At 44.4% G+C, this 27,186-nt stretch overlaps 1 protein-coding gene and 1 pseudogene across 6 annotated transcripts in view; both read right to left on the bottom strand.

Moving 5' to 3' along the window:
- Positions 1-4,454, bottom strand: part of CANX (calnexin) — a 46,645-nt gene extending 42,191 nt beyond the window's left edge. For 3 of the 6 annotated variants that reach the window (XM_066344407.1, XM_066344405.1, XM_066344406.1), the window contains exon 1: positions 4,265-4,430. Coding sequence is in view for 2 of the 6 variants with exons in the window: in XM_066344410.1 (XP_066200507.1) it covers positions 3,358-3,441 (84 nt within the window). In the remaining 4 variants the exon portion in view is untranslated. Of the gene's footprint in view, positions 1-3,357; positions 3,487-4,264 lie in introns of all 6 variants that reach the window. The other 3 variants (XM_066344410.1, XM_066344404.1, XM_066344409.1) reach the window with 3 other exon arrangements.
- A 3,899-nt stretch (positions 4,455-8,353) lies between these two features.
- On the bottom strand, positions 8,354-9,019 carry LOC136377180 (large ribosomal subunit protein uL30 pseudogene; annotated as a pseudogene).
- Positions 9,020-27,186: the final 18,167 nt, after the last annotated feature.

The raw sequence follows: 27,186 nt of genomic DNA, 5'->3' as shown, positions 1-27,186 counted from the left end.
CTTTCTCAAAATATATTAGGAAATTCTAACTCCAATTCCTTTACAAGAAATTGAAAAGAGGCTCAGAAATCCCAGGAAAGGGATTATTTGTCTCTTAATCAGATTGAGGAAACTCCTTTCTATTCCTGGTTTGTTGAGTGTTTCTATTAGGAAAGGGTACCTACTGTATTTTGTCAAACTGTGTATATTGAGATGATCATGTAGTTTTTGTCCTTTATTAATGTGGCATATCACATTTATTATTTTATGGTGAACCAACCTTACATTCACGGGAAAAATCCCAGTTAGGTCATGGTAAGAAAATATCCTTTCTATATTATATGTTGCTGGGTTTTGCTTGCTAGCATTGAGTATGTTTGCATCTGATTTCATAACAGATATAGGGCTATAGTTTTGTTTTCTTGTATACTGATTTTGGGATCAGGGCTTGATAGAATGTGCTGGGAAGTAGTCTCTCCTCTTCTATTTGGTAAAGTTTGTAAAAGACTGGTATTACTTCTGTAAATATTTAGTGTAACTCATCAGTGAAGCCATTTGACTCTAGGCTTTGTAAAAAATGAGTAGCCAGACCAGGTGGTGGAAAAGTGGATAGAGCATCAACCTGTGACACTGAGGACCCAAGTATGAAACCCAGAGGTTGCTGGCTTGAGCATGGGGTCTCCAGCTTAAGCATGAGATCAGAGACATGACCCCATGGTCACTAGCTTGAAGCCGAAGGTCTTGGGCTTGAGCAAGGGTCCACTGTCTCCCCACCCCTATAACCCCCTCATTAAAGTACATATGAGAAGCAATCAATGAACAACTAAAGTGCCACAACTATGATTTGATGCTTCTCATCTCTCTCCCTTCCTGTCTCTCACTAAAAATCAATAATAGTAATAATAAAAAGGCAGTATGTAATAAAAACTGAGGCAGTCTTTCAGGTAGACTATCCATTCATTTTTTATAATTTGAAGTCTCTTTGGGTTTAGATACTTTAGGTTAATTCAATCTTCACAAGAACCCCAGGATGTTCTAGAAGACTAAGAGAAGTTATATAAACTGCCCCAGGTCAGTTAGACATATATAGTAGTGTTTATGAACAGAAACTCAGAAGTCATAATCACTCATCAGCTACTTTATAACTTGGCATATTGGGTGAATTACTAAGGTCAGGCTCTCAATTTCATCTCTAAAATGAGAGCACTATCTACTTCTTAGGGTTGTTGTATAAACAAAATGTGTAAAGTATTGATGACAGTGTCTGGCTTACAGTATGTGATCAACATCAGCAGTGAGTTCCATTACTAGTTGTTGCTCCGTGCCTCCATTCAAGTTCTAGTGGTTCTAAAACTCTTGAGTTTTAATTTTTTTTAATTCATTCATTTTAGAGAGGAGAGGGAGGGAGGGAGGGAGGGAGAGGGGGAGGGAGAGAGAGAGAGAGAGAGAGAGAGAACAGGAAGCATCAACTCCCATATGTGCCTTGACCAGGCAAGCCTAGGGTTTTGAACCAGAGACCTCAGCGTTCCAGGTCGACCCTTTATCCACAGGTCAGGCTAAAACTCTTGAGTTTTAAAGCAGATAAAGTCTCAGAATGGAAAGGAAGTGGTCACAGATAAACCATTTTACTTTTACATCTAGTTAAAACACAAAAGCACTTAAAGGGGGAAAGTACATAAAATTCAAAGTGGTCTTTATTGTAAATGCTCATCCATTTAAAAATAGATCCATACTGCCTTTACAGTTTTGAATTTTGTTTTTTCAATGACAAGAACATTAGGATCGATTTTTCCATAGCACATTCTTTTTTGCTATTGAACTACACAGGTTTAAGATACGAATATTCAAAATATATTGCTAAGGATTGTCTAAATTCTTATCTTAAAAAATCTACAAATAATTTTCACAGCTCAAACTTAATTTAAAAGTACATATGTAGCATTTAACAAAACATTCAGCCAACACTTTCCTGACAAAGTTCTACAATAAACTATATATATCGGTTACAACTATGTTCATGCACTTTTATTATTTCCTAGTTGTCATTTTGTGCCTCCAATTCTAGTTATTACACTATAATGTGTAGTTTCATCCTATTTGTCCCTCCCAATAGTCCCCTAGGGAAGGTAAACAGGAGACTTCTCATTTCAATTTTAAAGATTTGGATACCAAGGTAGTTCATAAGCTAGTTATCCATTCTGGGCCTGAAATTCAAGTCTCTTTAGCAGGCATTGGTGCTTACCAACGGTCACTTCATCCCTTAAGCTATGTGCCAGGCAAAGCGAACTCTGTAACTAAAAGGATGCAATAGTTGATTGCCAAAACTGCAGCAATAACTTCTGACAAAACACCCTCATGGTCCTTGCAAGATAATGTGCTAGTTGAAACTGATGAGTTAAGATAGTATGGTATGGCGGGATGCTGACAACCATTTTCAGATAGGTCACAAACTCTTGTAGGATACATTCACTCCCATACACAGTTCACCCTAGAAGTCTCAAGATTCACTTTTCTGGTTTGTTTGCTTCTGTACCCAGGCTGGTGCACAGGAGAACTCCCAGTCTTTACCTCTGCTCTAAGTATAATTATAGCAAATATACAAAATGGCAGTGATTCCACTCATGATCTTCAAACACTGCTGGAAAAAAGACTAAGATACAGAGTGGTTTTAAAGATCAATACAGCCTTGGCTGGGTAGCTCAGTTGGTTGGAGCACTGTTCCCATGCACTAAGGTTGTGGGTTTGATCCCTAGTCAGGACAGGTGCAAGACTCAACTAATGGATGGAATAACACATCAATGACTCTATTTCTCTCTCTTCCTTCTCTCTCTCAAGTCAATTTTCAAAAAAAAAGGATCAATACGATTTTCCCTTAAAAAAACAACAACCCTCTTATTAAAAAATCAAACAAAAAGTTCCATTATGTAAATCATACACAAAAGGATCTAATTGTGGTTCACCTTTGTCCTCCCAACCTCTTAATATTCAGCACAGTTTAACTTCCCTCAACCAGTATTCACTGTGGCATGCCCAGCAGGTACTCCACTAGGTCCTGGAAAACAGAACTTAACTAACTCTTAGAGTAGGACATCAGTCAGTATAGTGGACCAACAGCATTCAAACTATAACTATTGTAGTCATTTTTTATTGTGCAGTTAATATGCATGAGACTTCACTGTCCTATTTTATACACATCTTAATTTAATTCTAACAACTCTATCAGATATTATATCCATTATTGGGGAGAAATGGGTTACAAAAGCTAAGTAAATTGCCCAAGTACACACAACCACAGCAACAAATGGTCGATGAAGGACTTAAACCAAGACCTTACCCATAACCAAAACAACTTTAAAACCAAAAATGCCTAGGCCTGACCTGTAGTGGCGCAGTGGATAAAGCGTCGACTTGGAATGCTGAGGTCGCTGGTTCAAAACCTGCACTTGTCTGGTCAAGGCACATATTGAAGTTGATGCTTCCTGCTCCTCCCCCCTTTCTCTCTCTCCTCTCTAAAATTAATTGAAACAACAACAAATGCCTAGCCCTCAATTACAATCCAAACGTGATCACAAGAATAATCGCATGACCTTGGGCCAGTCATTTCATAGCTCTGGGCCTGTTCCTCCACGGTAAAACAACCTGTCCCGAGAGCTTTCTAGTGCTTTCCTGCGTCTAACGCCTGGTGAATTTCCTACTGCATAACCACCCCCACCTCGGAATATATAGATGGAAATGTAGACTTAAGTCTACAATCACTGCGTGTTCTAGCACATTCTCCATACTCTTCAAGGTGCTAGGTTCCAGTCTGCTTAGCGGTTCTGCTTTCAAACGTTGAGGCCGCAACACTAACCCTAAACATTATCTCGTCCGACACTGCCGTTCCCCGCTACTAGGGGCAGTGACTAGGCCTGATTCCACCCCAGACCTTTATCCAAAGGTGGTGGTTACTCCACCCTACCTCTCGGATCCCCAAGCAGCCAGCACGAGGCCTAAGAAAGCTCTAGAAGCAAAGCCAGAGGCAGAAATTGGCCTTCCCTGGGGTCAAGGGAGACTCTAGACACCTGCCACGCCTCCCGACCCCAGCGGCCGGCTTGGCTCCCCAACCGAGGCGGCCCAAATTCAGGCGTCGCCCCCCAAGACCCGCGCGTGGGCCGAGGCCTGAGCTCTCGAAACACAGCCCGAACCCTCGGCCTCGGCCCCACCCGACCCCTCGGGCGCGGAGGCATGCACCTGGGACCCTGGGGTCCTCACAGGCCCTAAGACACACACAGGCCTCCCACCTCACCTCGAGCTTCCCAGAGACCACCAACGGCGCCCGCGCCTTCTCCCGCCCGCACACCTGGCCCTACGCTGCAGTGGAGAAGCGGGCAGAGGAGGCCCGACCGTCACGTGCCACAGAACCAAGAGGCCTGGCAACCGCTGCCGTCGCGCGAACTGGCGAGTACGGCTGCACGAAGTACGGCCCTGCGCCCGCCCCTCGCTCCTGAATAGCTACGGCCAGAGCGAAGTCCCGCCCCTCCGCGCCAGCCCCAGAATCCGGTTGGTCAGTATGGCCATTGCTCTAATCACCTTCCCATACGCCCCCTAGGGCTATTCTTCGTGGAGTGTGCGGATTGGATGGAAATGAGGCAGGAAGTAGCTGTTGGTTGGGCGGGAAAGGAGAGGGCGGACTACAGCGGATTGGGAACCGGGAACTCACGCATTGGATGGGGAGGCCGTAAAACCGGTCTCGCTCCTTGTTGCTTGGGTTACCTTAATCTGTGGAGTGGCCGCCTTCTGTTCCAACGCCTGTGCTGTGAGTCGCTTAGTCTTTGGACTCTGGCCCCCAGGACCTGCATCCTGTTCTCTTCGCTTAGAGGACAAATGGCAGACTGTAAAAGTTTGGGAGGGGTGGTGTATCATCAGGAAGGGCCAGTTCCCTTGCGGCAAGTGCGAGGCCCTCACGGGGTGCAAGTGAAAACTGTATGGGCTCCCGCCGCCTGGCTGGGAGTCGCCTGCACAGGCTGTTAACCACGCGACACCGTGCCTGAAAAGTCATAGCTCTAGGCCTAGCTGCTTGTGGCCTCCACTTTACCCAGTGTAAACTGGAGTCCAAAAAACTAGTATTTGAACACAATATAACATACAGATGTATTATAGAATTGCACACCTGAAACCTACATAATTTTAATAACCAATGTCACCCCAATAAATTCAACCTAAAAAACGAAAAAATACTATAATCCAAGGGTTTTCAGCTTTTAATCTGTGATATATCCTGAAGTAAGGTTAGCCTAGCCATAAGATCACAGACACTGAGGACAGGGTTGAGAGAAAATGATGGTGCAATGATAAAAGATTTCTAACACACCACTGAGATTTTTTGTTCGCATTTATTTAAGTGAAAGGGGAGAAGGACTCCTGCATGCGCCCCCACCGGGATCCTCTGGGCAAGCCCTGTCTGGGGCCTATGCTTTGCCCATCTGGGGCCATGCTCCACAACTGAGCTATTTTTAATGCCTGAGGTGCAGGCTCCACAGAGCACAGGCCAACACTGCTCGAATCAATCTATCCATGTCTACAGGAAGGGGAGAGAGAGAGAGAGAGAAAGAGGGGAAGGGGAGGGGTGGAGAGGCAGATGGTCACTTCTCCTGTGTTCCCTGACTGGTAATCGAACCCAGGACATCTGCATGCCGGGCTGATGCTCTACCCTTGAGGCATCTGGCCAGGGCTCTCACACTCTTTTACACTGACTTTAGCACATTTTCAGTTTTCAATATGCTCAGAAAATAACAGTAGCCTAAGTTTTTTCTAGATTTTTATAGGTCCTGTTCTATCTTCCATTTGTACACCAAACAGCTGAATCCTAGGATGGAAAAAACTAGAATCAGTAGATGGATCACCTATCAGAAGACCATCTTTATTCCCTCCTGCCACCTGGAAGGAGAAAAATGAGCCATAGTTTGGTGTTTGCATGAGTTCAGTATTCTTCAACTCTCAGCCCCACAATTTATGTAGGGAATTTTGTTTTCCTATTTACCTGGGTGTGGGGCAGCTGTGATAGGCTTGCTTACTGGTTTACCAGCTGCAAGCCCTTTGCGTGACTGGTACGTGAGCATGTGGCAGCGCCATGTGTGTATGGCCTATATAAGGCTTCAGGTGCTTGTGCTCAGGGATTTGCAGATGGTGGATTTCCTGCCCACCACTCTGACGAGCCATTCTTGCTTTTTGTTTGCCTGAGGAGAGGTTTCCCCTGCCTGTGTGCTTCTTTGCTGTTGTGAGACTTTATTAAATGGAAGAGCCCAACACTTTCCGGCTTTGCAGTTTCTCTACCATCTGCCCGAATCCAGTGTGGACCTGCCTGGCTTTGGCCACCAGCATTACACTGGGGAAATAGATATCCAAGTCACAATAATATTCTGAATGCCACATGTTGCAAACAATGAGTTTCAAGTGTAGTTACAGGAACTGTGTATGTGAGCAAAGAGTTATTCCAGCAAAAAGGTATATACTAAAGTTTGATAGTACTCAACAGAATCTAATGGGGCTTTTTATTGGAAGGAACTCTTTTCATCTAGGACGAATAGGGAAAGAGGTAAAACTTGAGCTGGACATGGTAGGATATGCAGGATTTCTATAGATGGAGAGTTGGAGGATGGCTTCTTTAGATGAGGGAACAATGTACAAAGGCAGGAAAATGGGTAGTGTTTGGGCTGGAGAAAAATGTGCACAACATGATGGTAAATCAGCTCCAGAGGTGGGTTAAGAACAGACCTTGAAGGGTTAACCAAGGAGTTTGTAGGGAGATAGTTTAGATTTTATTTTTTACTATTATTATTATTATTATTTATTTATTTATTTATTTATTTTGTATTTTTCTGAAGCTGGAAACGGGGAGAGACAGTCAGACAGACTCCCACATGCGCCCGACCGGGATCCACCTGGCACGCCCACCAGGGGCAACGCTCTGCCCACCAGGGGGCGATGCTCTGCCCCTCCGGGGCGTCGCTCTGCCACGACCAGAGCCACTCTAGCGCCTGGGGCAGAGGCCAAGGAGCCATCCCCAGCGCCCGGGCCATCTCTGCTCCAATGGAGCCCTGGCTGCGGGAGGGGAAGAGAGAGACAGAGAGGAAGGAAGGGGGGTGGAGAAGCAGATGGGCGCTTCTCCTATGTGCCCTGGCCGGGAATCGAACCCGGGTCCCCCACACGCCAGGCCGACGCTCTACCGCTGAGCCAACCGGCCAGGGCCTTTACTATTATTTTTTTTAGTTTTTCTATTGATTTGAGAGAGAGAGAGAGAGAAGCATCAACTCATTTTTCCACTTAGTTGTTTTATTTAGTTGTGCACTCATTCATTGCTACTCGTATCTGCCCTGACTGGGGATCAAACCCACAACCTCAGTGTGCCTGGCTGATGCTCTATCCACTGAGTCACCCAGCCAGGGTGATAGTTAGATTTTAAATTTGAGTCATGATTTACATGTTTATAAAGCATTATTTTAATATTATTCCAGAGAGGTCTGAAAGAGAGAGAGAGAGAGACCAGCAGTTATAAGGCTGGTTAGGTAAGGTAACCACTTCTTGCAATTGACTAAAGGTCAGGATTAGGGAATGCCAGGTACATGGAAACAAAAGCATTATACGTCCATGCTGAAGAAAGGTCCATTGGTCTCAGGCTAGGGAAAGGAACCAAAGCCAACACTGAGAGTCTGGGTGACTGGAGTTAAAGTGTAGAGTCCCCCACCCCAAAAGGGGAAATTCCAGTTTGGCTGATTCTGGGGGTGCTGGGTCTGGGCCCAAGACAGTGGGACTGGAGAAGCTGCTTAAGTTTTTGCTACAGATTTTCCAGATTGTGGGGCACCAATGTTAGGCTTGCTCGCGAGGTTGCATGCACTTTGCTTGATTGGTACATGAGAGTGTTGCTGTGCCACGTGTATATGGCCTATATAAGGCTGTGGGTACTTGCACTTGGGAGAGATGGAGGATTGTAGATTTTCAGATTGCCTGTACTCCACTGTGAGAGGCCATTTTGCTGTTTGTTTGTCTGAGACGTTTCCCCTGCCAGTGTGCTTGTTGCTGTTGTGAGAATTTATTAAATGGAATGGCCCAACCTTTCCGGCTCTGCAGTTTTTCTACTATCTGCCCGAATCCACTGTGAATCTGCCTGGCATTAAACAGATAAAGTATAATATTCTTCAAGGGAGAAAGCCAAGGACAAACCCAAGGACAAGAGTAAGTATATACCTCTTCTTTCTTTCTTTCCTTCTTTCTTTCTTTCTCTCTTTCTCTCTTTCTCTCTCTATCTCTATCTCTCCCTCCCTCCCTCTCTTTCTTTCTATTTAACAATTTGAAAGCAGTCCGTGACCAAATCACAAAGATAATGATGGGAGACACCTCAGTTCATCCTTCTAATAAGCCTATCAATCTGATCCCTCCTGGAGAAGATAATTTGCAGGCCATAGGAAGTTGAAGATTTTCCGACAGTATGGATCTCATGAATCATATCCTCCATGCAGATGATACCATGTTTACCACAAGATGGAACAATCTAAGTGTTATTTGTCAGGCCACTAGCTTCTTGTCTTTGCCGTAATCACACTTGTAGGTCCATTCATTTCTGACTCCAAGTTTGGGTTCCCCCATGCAGTATATGGTTCCACAATCCCCAGCATGATAGCTGAAGTTTCGTTGAGCTTAAAACAAAGGGGCCGCTGAAGATCCAGCAAAGGCAAAAAAACTGCAACATCTTTCAGACCTTTTTTTAGCTCACACTGATAGCTGATGATACCTGATGAGGAATGCCCTTTTGGGTCCCACAATGAAGATGCTCACATTTCTTGCCATCCTTACCATCAAATCTCGGTTCTGTCTATCTGCCTATATTCCTTATGACAGTGCTTAGCTTTCTTATAAACAAGTTTCTCCTTGCATTTCAAAGAATCTTTTGTGCAAACTTCTTTCTCAGGCACTTGATCTTTGGTTCTGTGAAATTCCTCCACTTTTTCTCAATGGTTTGCCATTTGCTTCTACACCTTTCATGGTTCCAGCTTGAAAAAGGCATGAGATCTTTTCTTGGTAACTCAAAACATACTGTGAGGTATTAGAGTATTACATTAAAAGGATTACATTAGCCTGACCTGTGGTGGTGCAGTGCATAAAGCATCGACCTTGAAATGCTGAGGTCGCCGGTTCGAAACCCTGGGCTTGCTTGGTCAAGGCACATATGGGAGTTGATGCTTCCTGCTCCTCCCCCTTCTCTCTCTCTGTCTCTCTCCTCTCTCTCTCTCTCTCTCTCTCTCTCTCTCTCTCCCTCCCTCTCTCTCTCTCCTCTCTAAAAATGAATTAAAAAAATAAAGTATTATATTAATCATTTGGCCCTGGCTTGATGGCTCAGTAGATAAAGTGTCAACCCAGCAAGCCAGAAGTCATGAGTTCAACCCTTAGTCAGGATACATATGAGAAGCAATCAATGAGTACACAACGAAATGGAATAATTAAGTGAAACAATGATTTGACTCCCCTGCCAAATCAATGGAAAAATTAAAAAGATAAAAATGTACTAATAATTTCATAGGTCTTACATGTAGGTGTGGGAGAGCTCATGTAAAGTATCTGGACCTTATAATCTACAAGATGTTTTTCACAATAAACGGTTTTTATATATTTTTAAATGTATATATTCTTTGACCCAGCAATTCTAACCTGAGAACACTGTATTTGCATCTATATCTAGGTAAGTAGATAGATAGATGGAAACCCACATACCGTACTTGTATTTAAAAACATAAATAATGCCCTGGCCAGTTAGTTCAGTCAGTTAGAGTGTCCTCCCAAAACACCAAGTGCCGGGGTCCAGCCCCGGGGGGAATCCAGGGGTCCCACAGGAAGAGACGGCGTCGGCGCGAATCGAGGGAGAGAGCTGAATTCTTTTCTTTCTCTTTATTCTCTAGTTAGCATTTACTGCCAGGCATCTCCGCCAAATGCTAGTATAGCTCCCTTTTTATACACACACACTGAGTTACAATTACATGGTGTTAATCATTGCTTCTGTTTCACTATGTTTACATGTTTCCGGATAACAGTTAATTTATATCTATAAATTACAAACCAGGTAGCAAATCATTCAAAGTACAACTACAAAATAACTTGAATAGCAATAGCAACATTGGTAAAAGCTTTTAAAGAATTAGTACTAACAATTAACTCTACTGCTGTTGTGAGTCAAGGGGCAGAGAGAGATTAGCAGACGAAATCATTAAGGACTAACAATGGACCACCGCTTGCTCAGGTAAATGGCCTTGAGTTTATGCAGTGTCCTACTTTTTCTCACAAGATTCTAAAATGCTTGCCTATAAAGAAATTGACATAACATTAAGAATAGCTTTCACCCAAAGATATACAGAGTGCACTAGCAAGATAGCCTAGTAGCAACATAATTTCAGAAGACATAAACTGTTATTACTTCTATGGATTCCTCTACATTCCTCTCATTATCAAAAAATCTTGGAAAGTATATAAATCTCATGAGAACATCTCACTGAGAAAGCCCAGTAACTGCCTTTAGTCAAAAAACAATTCTCTTAGTAAAACATTCTTTTCTTGCCAACTGTGCTCTCATCCTAGGCCACACACAATGGGCCATTCTACTATACCTTACCTAAGATACTGTAAGGTATTTTTCCCCACCAAGAAGGAAGGAAGAGGGCTTGGAGCCGCAAAGTGTGAAATAATAAATGGCTTTATTGAGTACAGAGCACACACCCCACCCGGCAAGGTTCCCTGGCCCCAAGGAAACATGGAGGCCAGAGAAGTTGCAAAGATTAGTACAGAGCGCACACCCCGCCCGGCAAGGTTCCCTGGCCCCTAGAAAAGAAACATGGAGGCTAGGGAAGTTGCAAAGATTAAACTGCGTGGCAGATATTTAAAGGGTCCCTCTAGGGAAGTGGAGCTACTATGACGTAAAATTTCACTGGCTGGCAGACGATCGCTTCTTTCCAAATGGTTCCTGGGAAGCTTCCTTTGGCGGGCTTGTTTGTGGGCGGTCCTAGCCAAAGTGGGCGGGTCTGAGTTCCTACGTCACCATCCCTCCATCCACCGACCTTACAGATACTATTGTCTAGTCAAATATTATTTATTATATTTAAACACTAGTTAAGTTCTAACTCTATTCTTCTCAGAGTGTACCACTATCTGCAGATCAAATAAGCAAGAAGAAAGGAATTTTTCTCTACTCTATCACATGAAAAGGCTAGGGAGGAAAAATGTTGAATTAAGTGAAGGCCGAAAGGTGCTCTGTGCACAGCCACTGCCTCCTACCCATTCACAAGTCACAATCTATTCTTTCTAACATTATTAATAAGAAGAAATTCCCTTTCAAACTCAACCCTTTACGAGGGATATCATAGCTAACCTCTTATGTTTACGAGCCCAGTTCAAGGGGCTTACAGGCTTTTCTGTGGAACTCACACCCTCTGTCTCATTTCCAAAGAAATTACTATGAATCTACAGGGAAAGCACAGTACTATTATCCCTGTGCCATAAATAATAGCACACACCCAGAAAAGGGGGGATATAAGGCCAGATTAATTCAAAAAGTCAAAGGGGGAAGTATCGTTGTGCCTTTCCTTTGCGGTGACTTTGTCAACCCGCAGCCATTGGTCTTCACTGCGGTGAATTTGTCAACCAGCAGCCGTTGCTCTTCTCTGCTGTGACTTTGTCAATCAGCAGTTTTTGATCTTCTTCTGCTGTGACCTTGTCAGCCAGCAGTTGTGGGTCTTCTCCTGCTGTGACCTTGTCAGCCAGCAGTTGTTGATCGGCTCCCGACAACCAAGACTGTGGTTTGATCCCTGGTCAGGGCACAAATGGAAAGCAAAAAGTGAATATACAACTGTCACCAAAGAAAACCCAAGTCCAAAGGGTCTTCTCCTTCTTTGATTCTTGTCACATAGAGACAGGGTGTGGCATTTAAGCAAAACAAGCAGTTTGTTAAAGATATACACTTAAAAAAAAAAAAAGCTATACACTTAGCACAAGGCACAAGCAAGCAGCTCAGCTAGTCTGAGGGTCCCGCCTGTTGGGGCTCTCAGGAGTTATCCTATTTCCCCAGGTATAAGATACTTCCATGTATAAGACACACCTTAATTTGGGGGCTCAAATTTTGAGAAAAAGATGTATTACATAACATTATTGAACTCAAACTTTATTCATCATAAAGTTCATACGACTCCTCAAGTGTGAAATGCAAGTAAAAAGATCTACAACCACTGTATAGGAAGCATCCAGTTTTTAGACCCCAAATTTTTGGGGAGAAGGTGCATCTTATATATGGGGAAATATGGTATATACTATTAGTTTCTAGGCTCCCCTTCCTTGATAGTGGGACTAACATACAGGGTGTCAAGGCCATTTGAACATTTTATTTTGGCAGACCTTAAGACTGCTAACTCCCTCCTTTAGTGGGTGAGATAAACCCCTTTTGTTCTCCCCTGCCCTTTCTTGCCCTAATAGCTATCTGTCCTAACACAACTAAGTGGGACAACAAATGAAAGTTTCCCCGTCCCCTTGCTCTCTTTATCTCTCTAAAATCAATTAATTAAAAAAAATAGCTTAGCCTGACCAGGTGGTGGCGCAGTGGATAGCGCATCGGACTGGGATGCAGAAGACCCAGGTTCGAGACCCGGAGGTCGCCAGCTTGAGTACGGGCTCATCTGGTTTGAGCAAAGCTCACCAGCTTGGACCCAAGGTTGCTGGCTCGAGCAAGGGGTTACTTGGTCTGCTGAAGGCCCACGGTCAAGGCACATATGAGAAAGCAATCAATGAACAACTAAGGTGCCATAACGAAAAACTGATGCTTCTCATCTCTCTCTGTTCCTGTCTGTCTGTCCCTACCTATCCCTCTCTCTGACTCTGACTCTGTCTCTGTCTCTGTCAATAAATAAATAAATAAATAAATAATGTAGTATTTCATTAAAAAAAATAGTTTAGGCCCTAGCCGGTTGGCACAGTAGTAGAGTATCAGCCAGGCGTGTGTAAGTCCCGGGTTCGATTCCCAGTCAGGGCACACAGGAGAAGTGCCCATTTACTTCTCCACCCTTCCCCCTCTCCTTTCTCTCTGTCTCTCTCTTCCCGTCCCGCAGCCAAGGCTCCATTGGAGCAAAGTTGGCCCGGGCGCTGAGGACAGCTCCATGGCCTTCACCTCAGATGCTAGAATGGCTCTGGCCGCAATGGAGCAATGCCCCAGATAGGCAGAGCAGTGCCCCCCAGTTGGGTGCATGGGGGAGTCTGTCTGACTGCCTCCCCGCTTCTAACTTCGGGGGAAAAAAGTTTAAAAAATACATAATGGTGTGTATTGCCACATTGTTTGTGGTACCCAAATCCTAGAAACAACTTAACCTACTATTACTGATCCCTCAACAGGGTCTGGCCGCTCGATAGGTGTCAACCAAAAGAACACTCCAAGTTGATTTTGTTAGTAGGAACTTTATTGAAAGCCAACAAGCCAGGAGTGTACTGGGGATCATTCCCTGAGCAGTGCCTCTTTGAGAACAAAAGATGTCATGGTATTACAGGGCTAGTTGCTTACCTCACAGCATGTTGAGCTACGTTTGGGGTGAGCATGCACAGTATTAGGCATGGCTATACATACATTGCAGGTACAGAATATGGCAGAAAATTCCCACCTTGGGTGGAGATTTTAGTATTTTAGTGAAGTATAATGAGAAAAGTTCACACCAAGGCATCAGTGTCTTTTGGTCAGTTTCCAATGGTCTAGGGTGGTTTTCTAGTAGCTTTCTTATCTTTACCTTCTGGCCCTGAAGGAAAACATCTCAGCAAGCATTGTTAATAATCAATCAATTGAAAAACTTTAACAAATGTTTAGATAATTGCATAGGCTTCCTTCTAGTTCTTAACCCTTCTTACCAGCTAGGTAGGCTAGTATCAGAGAGAAATGGTTAAATATAATATAAGTCATCCATGTCATAGTTCCACCTTATTGGAAAACATGTGGTGAGCACCTATCAGTTGTCAAGGTTTAGTGTTATTGTGTTAAGTTGCCAGGGAATTGCAAAAATTGTTAACATTAGTATTTTAAAAGGAAGAGTCAGGCCCCCTTACGCCCTTTCTGAGGAAGAAAAAACAAGAAGATAGAGCTTATCTGAAAACTTTCTCTTCCCCTTTCTTAAGAGCCTTTAGGAGACAATGTTTACATATCTTAATTAAAAATTCCTACTGTCCCAGTAGAGCCCAAGCTCTACGTCAATCAGGCGTCCCTGATTAGACTTCCCCATGCAGTGGAACACTCCTGCTGCTTATCAGCAGGGCTGGCAGCCTCTTCCAGACTATTCTTGAGGCCGCTATGAGGATGCTACTGATAAGTGCCGACACTAACTGCCACCAGAGTAAAGACACAATAATCACACAGGCAATTTGTTACTCACAAATCCTTTTGGCGTGCCAAGGTACAGCTTAAGGGGGCCCCATCGGTTGCTCCTCTCAGCTGTCTTTGGTTAGAGCTCAGAGCGGCATAGAAACAGTCCACGTTCACGTTGGAGTCTGGGCAACTACCGCAGCAGGGGGCCCCTCAGCTTTAGTACCTTTTCTGGCCAACACCTTCTAACAAGTATCAATCTATAAGATTATCGCCTCAAACCACCTTTTGGGGAGTTCCTCGCAGGGAGTGCTTTTTATGTTAATCTACTGAAATGTTACATCAAGCTACTTTTAAGATGTTCCTAGGTGTAAGGCCAGTAACTATGGCCACCATCACAGCTGCCTGGCCCATGCAGGTTCGCATTTGATTCAGACAGATGGTAATGAAACAATGAGCCAAGAACTGGTGGGCCATTAGCTTTAATCCTAGCTTGCACTCAGCAGGCAAGAAATACACACAGTGGGAAAACATTTCCCTTTCCATTCAGGGCTCCCAAAGCCACTGACTTATCCGAGTTTCCTAGAATCAGAGATTCCTACCTCACCAGCCTTATTCACCTCTGTTGCCCATCTCCTGCTCTCTGCACAAACTCTGCACAAACTGGCTTCTCCTTCAGCACTCTGCCATCTTGGCTGCTTCTCTTCTCCTCCATGTGGCCTTTCTCTGCTCTCCTTTCTCTGTTCTCCTCCAGTTTGGGTTCCTCTGCCCCATTTTATAATGTATAAATCAAAACCTTTAATCCAACATACAAACAAGGAAGTCTCTGATACAAAGTCACTTATCTGAGGCATAAATGGGATTTCTCATGAGAGTGCACCACCCCCTATCATGCAATAGTCAAGGGTGTGGGGAAAAGCTTAGTCCTAAAACTAAGCCTTAGGCTATAACGACCCTGCCTGCTTACAGCCTGTCCCCTACACCCAGTGCAAACTATAAGCGAGCAAACATATATATCATATTTACAAACTTATTTGACCAACACTAAGGAAGTTTCTTGTTTATGTTAACTTACAGTTATGCCATCAAGCCACTTCTTATCTATGTATAACTTCACACACACACTAACTGAGCCCTGCTCGAAAGTCAGAGTCTGTTTATCATATCTGCACACACTATATTAATTCCTATCCAGACAGCATAACTTTATTTAATTTCCTTAATTAATTTTAATATTATATCTTTTTTTGTGGCACAGACAGAGTCAGAGAAAGGGACAGATAGGGACAGACAGACAGGAAGGGAGAGAGATGAGAAGCATCAATTCTTTGTTGTGGCTCCTTAGTTGTTCATTGATTGATTTCTTATATGTGCCTTGACCAGGGGGCTACAGCAAACCAAGTGACCCCTTGCTTGAGCCAGCAACCTTGGGCTCAAGCTGGTGAGCCTTGCTCAAACCAGATGAGCCCACGCTCAAGCTAGTGACCTCGGGGTCTCAAACCTGGGTCCTTCACATCCTAGTCTGATCCTATCCACTGCGCCACCGCCTGGTCAGGCTAATATTATATCTTAATTACTCTTATATATCTTCCATATTTTTTTATATTTCTATATAATTAATTACTATAACATTATATTACTACAACACCTACACTGATCCTGACTCTTCCTCCCCTTCTGGAGTCATGAGAGTCCATATACCTCTAGACAAAGGGATCACAAGCCCACTCCCCTTGCTTGAAAAACCTGTATTCTGTAACATTTTATATGCTTTCTAATAATCATCCTTCTGAAATTCTTTATATGTATAAAACTTGTAAACTACACTTTTAACAAAAGTAATTTCATTTAGCTTCTCTCTTTATCCTAGACCCCTGATGGCGAACCTTTTTATAAAAACCATCCACTTTTACAGTGCTGGTCAACCTAGTCCCTCCCACCCACTAGTGGGCGTTCCAGCTTTCATGGTGGGCCAATCGCGGCGCCGTTTGGTTGCTGTGCTACAGCCCACTGTAAAAGTGGGCAGTTTTTATAAAAACGTTCACCATCATGGTCCTAGACTAAACATTTCATTCCCACTACTGTGGCCATATGGGTAGGTGATAAATCCTAGAAGATTTGGGAATGTCTTTGATATGTAAAACAACATTTACTGCTACTGTGTTGATACGTAAAACATTTATCACTACTGTGTTATCTAGTGGTCTTGATGTGTAGGGATGTTTTTCCTTTTGATAGATCCTATAGTTAAATGTTGAAGGCTTATCAGTAAATGACTTTTGTATCTTGCTCCCCCTCCTTTTCCCCCCAACCAGTATGTGATCATGTCTGTATAACCAATCTCAGGACTATATTCTGGGCTGCACAATTTGGGTTAGCTATACCCCGTGTATGTTGCTGGCTTATGATTAAAGCTCCTCCTGGCCCTGGCTGGTTGGCTCAGTGGTAGAGCGTAGGCCTGGCGTGCAGAAGTCCCGGGTTTGATTCCCGGCCAGGGCACACAGGAGAAGTGCCCATCTGCTTCTCCACCCCCCCCCCCTCCTTCCTCTCTGTCTCTCTCTTCCCCTCCCGCAGCCAAGGCTCCATTGGAGCAAAGATGGCCCGGACGCTGGGGATGGCTCCTTGGCCTCTGCCCCAGGTGCTAGAGTGGCTCTGGTCACGACAGAGCGACGCCCCAGAGGGGCAGAGCATCTCCCCCTGGTGGGCAGAGCGTCGCCCCCTGTGGGCGTGCTGGGTGGATCCCTGTCGGGTGCATGCGGGAGTCTGTCTGACTGTCTCTCCCTGTTTCCAGCTTCAGAAAAAATACAAAAAAACAAAAAACAAAAAAACTCCTCCTAAAATTTCTTCTGTAACCTGCTTGGTGTCTCTATGTAACCTGCGGACCACACTACTTTATGGCATTATATGAAGAAAGTATACTTCCTTTCATGTTGCAAAGGGAGATATATTCTCATCAATAGAAACTTGGACAAACAAGCTTCCAGAAGGATGCATGAAAAACTGCTTAGAGTGGTTGGTGCTGAAGAGGGGGGTTGTGGCTTTAGAAGTAGAAAGAAGATGTTTTATAACATGTATTGTAGGGCCAGTGGCCACTGCCATGGCCATGCAGGTTCCCAGTGGATTCTGGCAGATGGTAAAGGAACTGTGGAGCCAGAAAATGGCGGGCCATTTCCTTTATTAAAGTCTCATAAGGGCGGACTGTGGGTGGGCATAGAGCGCATTCCTAGCAGCTGTGGCTGATGCAATGCTGTGAGAATACTCCAACTCTCAGAACCCTCCTGGGCATATCCAGGGAGGGAGCTCGCCCGCTATAAGGAAGTGACTTAGAGCCAACCATGCAGATCCCTGATCTTTTCAGCCATTGGCTATGAAGAACACGCTGTAACACCCTATTGGCTGAACCCATGTATATAAGCTAGCTTACTTCCTGAATAAAGTGGATCTGCGTCACTGAACCTGGTCTCTGGAGTCGAGTCTCTGTGTTTCCGTCGTCCTCACCTCCGGCAGGACTTGTCCACAACTGGCACCCAACATCGGGCCAGGGACCTAACCAGCATCCAAGGGACGGGTGAGTGACCCTCTGCAATGGAAAACCTCCCTCACTCTTGAGCCCCGCAGGCTCGAGCCCTGCATGCCCTATTGCAGAGTAGGCAAGTTGAAGTACAGGGAAAAGGATCCCTGTACTTACTGGGAGATCCTCTCTGGTTTCAACCCCTGGATTGAGGACGTGCCTCTCTGGGACCTGGACACTTGGGCCCGAGCTCTCTGACTGGTTCATTCGGCCAAGGTGCATAGGCGGCAAACGTTCCCTCTCGGCCTCACTCCTGCCTTATTGGCAATACACTCCTGCTTGACCGGTGCTCCTGGTAAGGATCCTCCACCAGTCCCTAAGGTCCTACAGGCTACTCCTCTCCCTGAGGAACCCCTACCTCCCTATTCGCCCCTCTCCACTGAGGAGGAAAGTAGTTTAGCTTCCGAGTTTGACAAAATCATGGCTGAGCACACAGAAATGAAACCAACCTAATTGCTAACTGCGCCATCAACTCTGCTGCCAGAAAAAGCAGAAGTCGCTACTCCGCATTCCCTGCTGGGGCTCAAACCCCACCCCAGCCTCTCAGATGCCATTTTCTCTAACACGTGTTCCTGCTGCAGACCCAAGGGCCAGCCTATATGCCCCATGCGTCTTTTTTCTTTCTGTCTGTCCTATTTTTCTGTATCTTTTGCTCTCTCTCTCCCCTGCCCCTCTCTCTGAAGTGATGCTGGAAGGACCCAGCCAAGGTGCAGTGGCAGGGATCACACCTTCTTCTAACACAAGGGAGAGGTTTTACTTGTGTTTTTCAGCCAAATTGGATCCCAGGAACCACCTAACCTGCTTGACAGGGTTTCTTGGGCACCCACTAAGTGGTTCAGTCTTCACCCATCCAAAGCCACAGCCCTGGCCTTCTCCACACCAACTATGCCTGAGGGGAAGAGGTCCTCAGTGCTCCAGAAGAAGACCTTGAGGCCGGCATGTGCGCCCCATCACCTGGGGGGATGTGTAAGCTTTGGCGGGGTGGGCCCAGAGAATGGCCCCTGATGGGCCCCCAGGCCCTGGTGCTCTGTTCTTGCTTGTGTGTGCTATAGTGACCACTGACTCCCAGACGTGGACCAACCCCCACGTCTGGGCTGCTTTTCCCCACCCTGGCATAATTATGCCTGTTGAAGTTAAAAGCTCACAGTTTCCAGTAGTATATTCCAGTAACTGCTCCCTTAGTCTCCCTTGTGACAATAGAGGCCAGTAATCCCAACAGTGGAACGGCACTATATGGGGTAACCTCAGTGATCCAATGCTACTTAAGTTTAATAACACTGTCCCCTTGGAGGGGTGGGTCCTCCTTCGAAATCATACTACAGGAGACTTTGCTGAAAACGGTACTACCAACCAAGGCTCAGTACTTGGCCTACAAGCCCTTCTCCCCCTAGCTACCAATAGCTGGGCCCACTCCACTAACCTTGCCTTCCCAGGGTCGCCTCTTTGCCTATTTCTGTATGACAAACATCTAAGAACACTCCAGAGAGAAGTAATTCCCTGGAGAGACTGCCACATTGCCTCTGGCCCAGATGCGCAGACCATCAACCTCAGAGTTTGGCATTGGAAGCTGAGAGATGGAATGCAACCATATGCAGTAAGCAGCCTATGGCAAGCCATCTGTTTTGTGTTTGGATGCTGGGACCTTTGTGGGAAGGGGTGTGCATGGACCTACATCCATTTTTTACAATCAAAATGAAACTGTGTTTAACAGCACCTAGAAGGTCTCTGTAACACAATGGGAGGGAAATGACATCTCGACCCTTTGGAGGAATCCCCTGTTTAAGACCCCCGTTCTATTTCCTAACTAGTCAAACATTACAGAAGCTTGCCTCATTGTTTAATCCAGATAATCTATTAGCATATAGTATAATAGGTATTATAGTTGTTTTAGTTCTACTAGGGTTCCGTTGCATAATGCGTAGCATTCAGAAGCTACAACAACAGCAAGCTGTCATTCATCAAGTCCAATTGGCCTTAATTAAAAGAGAAGGGGGAGATGTGGGTGGAGCACAGAGCGCATTCCTAGCAGCTGTGGCTGATGCAATGCTGTGAGAATACTCCAGCTCCCAGAACCCTCCTGGGCATACCAGGGAAGGAGCTTGCCCGCTATAAGGGAGTGACTTAGAGCCAACCACGCAGATCCCTGATCTTTTCAGCCATTGGCTATGAAGAACATGCTGTAACACCCTATTGGCTGAACCCGTGTATTTAAGCTAGCTTACTTCCTGAATAAAGTGGATCTGTGTCACTGAACCTAGTCCCAGGAGTCGGGTCTTTGTGTCTCTGTCGTCCTCACCCCTGGCAGGACTTGTCCACAGTGGACGAGCAAACAGGGAAAACCGATTCCCTCTCTCTCTCCGGGTTCTCCCAGACTCAAAGCCCCCCCAACAGCCTCAACAGGGCCCTCAAGCCCCTCAACTCTCTCTCTCTCTCTCTCTCCAGACTCTCTAGCAAAACAGACTGGAGGAAAAACCCCTTCTTTAGCAAGCAATGGCCCCTCTCAAGTGGGAAGGCAATCAGCAATTTGCAATCTGCCGCCCTGAGGGCAAGCACCTGCAGCCTTTCACATCTCTCTCTCTCTCTCTCTCTCTCTCTCTCTCTCTCACACACACACACACACACACATTGCTGCCTGCACCAATGCAAAATACAAGTGAGCAAACCTAAACACACTTGTTTACCCAACATGTATATTATTTTTTCAATAAAGAATAAAATTTCTACTTTTGTGCTTAGTTTTAAAAAAAGATGGTATATATAAAACCCACTGTAAACAATTTTTTTTACCAACTGCTTCTTATGACTTAGCTTGCCTCCACCCCACCCACAAAGCTGCCCTCATCCTTGCTCATCTCCACCCTACTTTGTTTGAAGAAGAAAATGGGACACAGCCAGGGAGAGCACCTGATATTCCCATCCAGCTCTTTCTTAATGGTTAGGCCAGTAATGATCATTTCTCTGTACCCACACTAGTCTGGCCTTGTCAAATCAAATTGATAGGCAAGAAAAAAAAAAGTATGTAATTATGTTAACTAAAATTTCTTGTATTACATGAAGTTATTTTTCACATTCATAAACTATATTTTTTTCTTTGTGAATTGTCTATTCATGTCATTTGTCCATGTTTATAATTCAGGTTTTTCTTTTTCATATTGTTTGTAAGAAAGCTTTATGTATTAGGATTATCTACTATAATTATTTTTCCCCAGTCTGAGAAATTTTAATTTGGGGCCCTTTTTGGCTATAAGGAACAGAACTATATTGAAACAAACTCAAGGAAAGCACAAAGGGAAGTTCAAGAACCTGGGGAGAGGAAAAGGAACACTGCCTGGCCCTGTGCCATTTAGAGATTGTTTTTCCTCACTTCAGAGCCACCTGGTCTCTTTACATTGGCTCCATCATGCCTCCTCTCTTTCATCAGGCACTTTTATTTACTACCCTTTTATAAGGTTTAACATGCCTGCCAGGTTTTTTTACACACTGGCCCCTCAGCTCCATGCCCAACTGAATGTCTCCATATAGCATGGAGGACTAATATATCTCTTATACCCCTTCAGCTGTGGAACCTCCTCCAGATTATGGGAACACAGCAGTCTATTCATCTGTCTTCTGTTTGGGGTCCCCACAGAATCCAGACTCTGGCTCTACTCTGCCCTCCTGGACTGCTCCTCAGCCACTACCACAGGGCTCCCTGCACTTGTCCTGGATTTACATCTCCTGTTTTTTCAACCTCTCAACTCCACATTTTCAAGATTCAATGTCAGCCTGACTTGTGGTGGTACAGTTGATAGAGTATTGACCTGGGTTTCTGAGGTCCCAGGTTCAAAACCCCAAGGTTGCCAGCTTGAGCACGGAGTTGCCAGCTTGAACATGGGATCATCAACATGATCCCATGTCGCTGGCTGGAGCCCAAGGTTGCTGACTTGAGCAAGGGGTCACTGGCTCAGCTTGAGCCACACACCCCAGTCAAGGCACATATGAGAAGCAATCAATGAACAACTAAAGTGATACAACTATGAGTTGATACTTCTCATCTCTGTCCCTTTCTGTCTCTCTCTCTCACACAAAAAATAAATAACATAACATAAAAATAAAAATAGCCTGGCCGGTTGGCTCAGTGGTAGAGTGTCGGCCTGGTGTGCGGAAGTCCCAGGTTTGATTACCGGCCAGGGCACACAGGAGAGGCTCCCATCTGCTTCTCCACCCCTCCCCCTCTCCTTCCTCTCTGTCTCTCTCTTCCCCTCCCGCAGCGAGGCTCCTTGGAGCAAAGATGGCCTGGGCCCTGAGGATGGCTCCATGGCCTCTGCCTCAGGCGCTAGAGTGGCTCTGGTTGCAACAGAGCGACACCCCAGATGGGCAGAGCATCACCCCCTGGTGGGCATGGGCATGCCGGTGGATCCCGGTCGGGTGCATGTGGGAGTCTGTCTGACTGCCTTCCCGTTTCCAACTTCAGAAAAATACAAAAAAAAAAAAAAATTTCAACTTCAGCCCTGGCCTGATAGCTCAGTTAGTTAGAGCATCATCCTGAAAGGTGAAGGTGGTGGGCATAATACCTGGTCAGGGCACACACCAGGAACAGATCAATGCTTCTGTTCGTCTGTCTGTCTTTCTCTCTCCCTTTCCCTCCATCTCTTCCACACTTTAAAATTAATAAAAAAATTTTAATTCAACTTTATTGTACAATTCCATGATTTTGGTAATGCATAGTACATAACCATGTAATTACTACATAATGAAGATATAGAACATTTACATTACCCCAAAAGTTTCCTCTGAAGTTTTTTCTTTCCCCCTGACACCAAATATGTGTTGTCTTCTGGCACCACTTCTATCAATTCAGTTCAATCTTGACACTAATGTTAACTGAAATTAAAAAGCCACAATGAGAGGCAATGAACATTTATTTGGGGTCAAAGAATTTGGGAAGCACCCAGTTCAGGAAGAAACCCAAATAGTGTCCCAATTACAAGATGAAGGCAAGGGGATTTTATGAGAAGAGGAAGGAATAATTACATTAAAAGAAGAAAAAATTTCTATAGGTGCTGACAGGCTGAGATGCTCTGGGCTCTACATGATGGGTTACTGATTCTATCTTCAGTAAAAGTGTTCATATCATCAGTCCTTGTAGTTTGGATGTCAGCTGGTTTTATACACAATAGTTTGTAAGACAATCTCAGTTTGGCCCAGTCTAAACAGTCCAAAGTTTCAAGGAGCTAGATCCGTGATGGCGAAACTATGACACACATGTCAGCACTGACACGCGGTAGCCATTTTTGATGACACATGGCTGCATGCGGCCGCATACCAGAGAAGTATGGGGCTGCATGCCGAGAAGGATGTTTCATCCTCGGCTCCTGCACAGCCAGGTGCAGTAGCCGAGGATAAAACATTTGCTGTAGTGTAGACACTCTGTGCCGGAGGTCTGTAGGCCAAAACAACAGAACTCTGGCACAAGGCGTCTAGTTCTGGGATTTTCGGTTAGGCTGTTTAGGGGATCTTTGACCTCACTTCCGGTGAGCGAAGCAGGAAGCAGCAGAATGCCAGGGGGACACATCTTTGGGGGCCCTGTGATCGCCATTACCAGCAACCAATAACCACAGCAACCATCATCCAATCTACTATTCTGGGGTGTTGTGGATTTCTAATTGACCATCATTACTGAAGTAAGTGAGGGGGTCGCTGGGAGAGGTGAGGGCCTGTGCTATGGGTGCCATTTCCCGCCATTAGAAATAGCGGCAGCCATCTTAATTTACATAAGATGCAATTTGCAGAATTTCAAGACAGCATCTGGGCTCAGATGTTTGTCGACTTGAATTCAAAGCTTGAGAATGTGGAAAGGTGGAGTGCCACTACGAACAGGAAATTTGGAGTGCCTGGAACCGATTACCAGACACTTTTAGCACCTGAAAAATATAGCAATGGCTTTACTCACAATTTTTCCCTCTACATACTTTTGTGAGACCTTATTCTCAGTGTTAAATAATATCAAAACCAATAAAAGAAACAGACTGACAGATGAAGTTAGTAGCACTTGCTTGGGCTTGAAGTGTACAAAATACCAACCTTCAATTGAAGATTTAGCCAATGAAATTCAGCAACAAAAAGACACTAATAGGTTAGTTAAAGAATTCCCCCTCCCCCTCACTTATCTTAGTTCATGGCACCCCACACAAGTTAAATAATATCAAGACCAACAAAAGAAACCGACTGATAGATAAACAAAGAAGTCACTAAGCAGGTAAGTTAAATAATTAGTTTTTGGTTTATTAAATACAGTTATATATTACAATTATACATTTTTGTTATTTAAACTATAAATATCGTGAAATTATGTTTTTTTTCTCGAAGTGACACGCCACCCAAGTTATGCTCGATTTTTTGGCGAATTTTGACACACTAAGCTCAAAAGATTGCTCATCACTGAGCTAGATGTACAAGTCAGTTCCACTGGAATGGTGGTTCCAACTCCATTTTGATATGGCATTTTTCACACTACTTACCCAGAGGTAGTGTCAGATTCCACAGGTTTAAGGACTCAGTCCCATAATACTGCCCCCACGTCAGTAGCCAGCTGCAAATGGGGTGCACAGGCTACCCATATGTTGGCATCTAGGGATCCACCAATAATCACCTCATTTGTATAATCTCAGGTGTAATTAATAGTGCTTTATTATGAATAACAAAAGACACTCCTGCCCTGGATTGGCATGGTAGTTCAGCTGGTTAGAGCATCATGCTCATATGCCAAGGTTGTGAGTTTGATCCCCAGTCAGGCACACAGAAACAACCAACAAATGCATTAATAGGTGGAACAGCAAACCAATGTGTCTTTCACTCACTCTTTCTTTCTCTCTAAAATCAACAAATAAGTAAAATAAAATTAAAAAAATTAAAAAAAAAAACAAAAAGAGAGACATTCCTATCACTTGGGAAATTCCAAGGGTTTGTCCTGTGCTACGAACCTAGAACATAGACCAAACTTATTTTTATTATACCACAGTTTCCTCATACCCTTCACAGTCCATCCCCACCACCAGCCTCATGCAAAAACTGATTTGCTTTCTATAGAAAAGATTTGTCTTTTCTAGAGCTTCATATAAATGGAATATTATAGTGTGGTTAAAGAGAAAACCACAGGCCCAATATGGCATCACTCATGCTAAAAGCCCATGATAACAAACCTAGATTTAATAACATATCTAATTGCAGTTTTAACCTCTCCCAGAAACATAATTTTAGTCAACCGGTATGGAATTTTCTGGTCAAGAACCAATAAAATAATCTGTCACATAGGCTCTTCCTCCCCTCTCCAGAAAGAAGAGGCAGTCTACATCAGTGGTTTTTTTGTTTTGTTTTGTTTTTAATTTTGAGGATCTGACAACAATTATGTCTAATGTTAATTCAGTCACACCAGATTTATTAATTTTAGTGAGAGAGAGGAGGAAGGGGAACAGAGAGAGAAAAAGAGAGAGAGAGAGAGAGTCAGGAACAATGAGCTGTTCCTGTGTGTACCCTGACTGGGATCAAAATGGCAACTTTGATGCACGTCCGACACTCTTCATAGAGTTAAGCAGCCAGGGCAGGTACATCAGTGGTTTTTAACCATCAGTCCTGATATCAAGGTGATTAATTTTTTCATGGACCAGCAAAAAATTTCTGGCAGACTGGCACTGGTCTGTGAAGCCACAGTTGGAAACACTGGTCTACATAGTAAAAACTCTTCTTCCCCCCCCCCCCCAAAATGTTCTTGCCCCCAAATAATCCTTTCTTTTTCTTCACTAATAGCTTCTCACTCCACCCTCCTTCCTATAAAATCCTTCCAATTCCTTGGAGTGCCCTTCTAGTTGCTAGACGAGATGCTCTGGAGCAGGGGTCGGGAACCAGATGTGGCTCTTTTGATGGCTGCATCTGGCTTGCAGACAAATCTTTAATAAAAAAAAAAAAGTTAAAAATATAGAACAGCCTGACCAGGCGGTGGGGCAGTGGATGGAGCATCCGACTGGGATGTGGACGACCCAGGTTCGAGACCCCAAGATCGCGAGCTTGAGTGCGGGCTCATCTGGTTTGAGCAAAGCTCACCAGCTTCTACCCAAGGTCGCTGGCTTGAGCAAGGGGTTACTTGGTCTGCTGAAGGCCGACGGTCAAGGCACATATGAGAGCAATCAATGAACAACTAAGGTGTCGCAATGAAAAACTGATGATTGATGCGTCTCATCTCTCTCTGTTCCTGTCTGTCTGTCCCTCTCTCTGTCTCTGTAAAAAAAAAAAAAAATCTCATGTATTACAATCCATTCATTTCCTACCGCTCATGTTCATGGTTGCGGGTGGCTGGAGCCAATAACAGCAGTCCTCCGGGACAACACCAAATTTTTATTGGCTAATGCATAATGTACACGGGTCGTTGAATGGCTCTCATGGAATTACATTTTAAATATGTGGCGTTCATGGCTCTCTCAGCCAAAAATGTTCGCGACCCTTGCTCTGAAGAATGACGCTTTTACAGCTTATCTTATACACTGGCATCAAGGGAGGAGACATAAGGTGGTTACATGAAATCCATTGGTGGTAAATTAAAGGAAGGGGAGAAAGCAAAGTGGTAGGAAATCTATGGGATTGGATAAAAAGGAAAAAAAAGAGACACATACTTCTTTTACACTGTTGGGTACAGTATAGTTAGCATTTATAGCATAAAGAGATGGTATGCAACAACAAATAACATGGGGCTCAGTGGTCTCCTGCTCTGGTGGGAGGTTTTGCCCTGAGGGGTATGGAAAAGAGATTACTCTAACATTTCTTTTTTTTAATTTTTATTCATTTTTAGAGAGGAAAGAGAGAGGGAGAGAGACAGAGAGAGAGAAGGGGGAGGATCTGGAAGCATCAACTCCCATATGTGCCTTGACCAGGCAAACCCAGGGTTTCGAACCGGTGACCTCAGCATTCCAGGTCAACACTTTATCCCCTGCGCCACCACAGGTTGGGCCTCTATCATTTCTAAGGTATATTATCTTACATGCAAAAACAATAGACAGGTTCACTTATGGCAGCAATTTGCAACCTTTTTCATCTCATGGCACACATAAGCTAATTACTAAAATGCTGTGGCACACCAAAAAATATATCTTTTGCTGATCTGACAAAAAAAATAGCTATAATTTTGATTCATTCACACTTGATGGCTATTATTGACTACTGTCTTTTTTTTAATGTAAATTTTGTTGATGTGAGAGAAAGAAAGGGAAAGAGCAGGAGAGGGACAAAAACATCTGTTCCTATATGTGTCCTGACCAAG

This window comes from Saccopteryx leptura, chromosome 6 (assembly GCF_036850995.1).
Source record: "Saccopteryx leptura isolate mSacLep1 chromosome 6, mSacLep1_pri_phased_curated, whole genome shotgun sequence".
Lineage (NCBI taxonomy): Eukaryota > Metazoa > Chordata > Mammalia > Chiroptera > Emballonuridae > Saccopteryx > Saccopteryx leptura.
The sequence above is the reverse complement of the archived record's forward strand: the minus strand, read 5'-3'. Positions and strand labels throughout refer to the sequence as shown.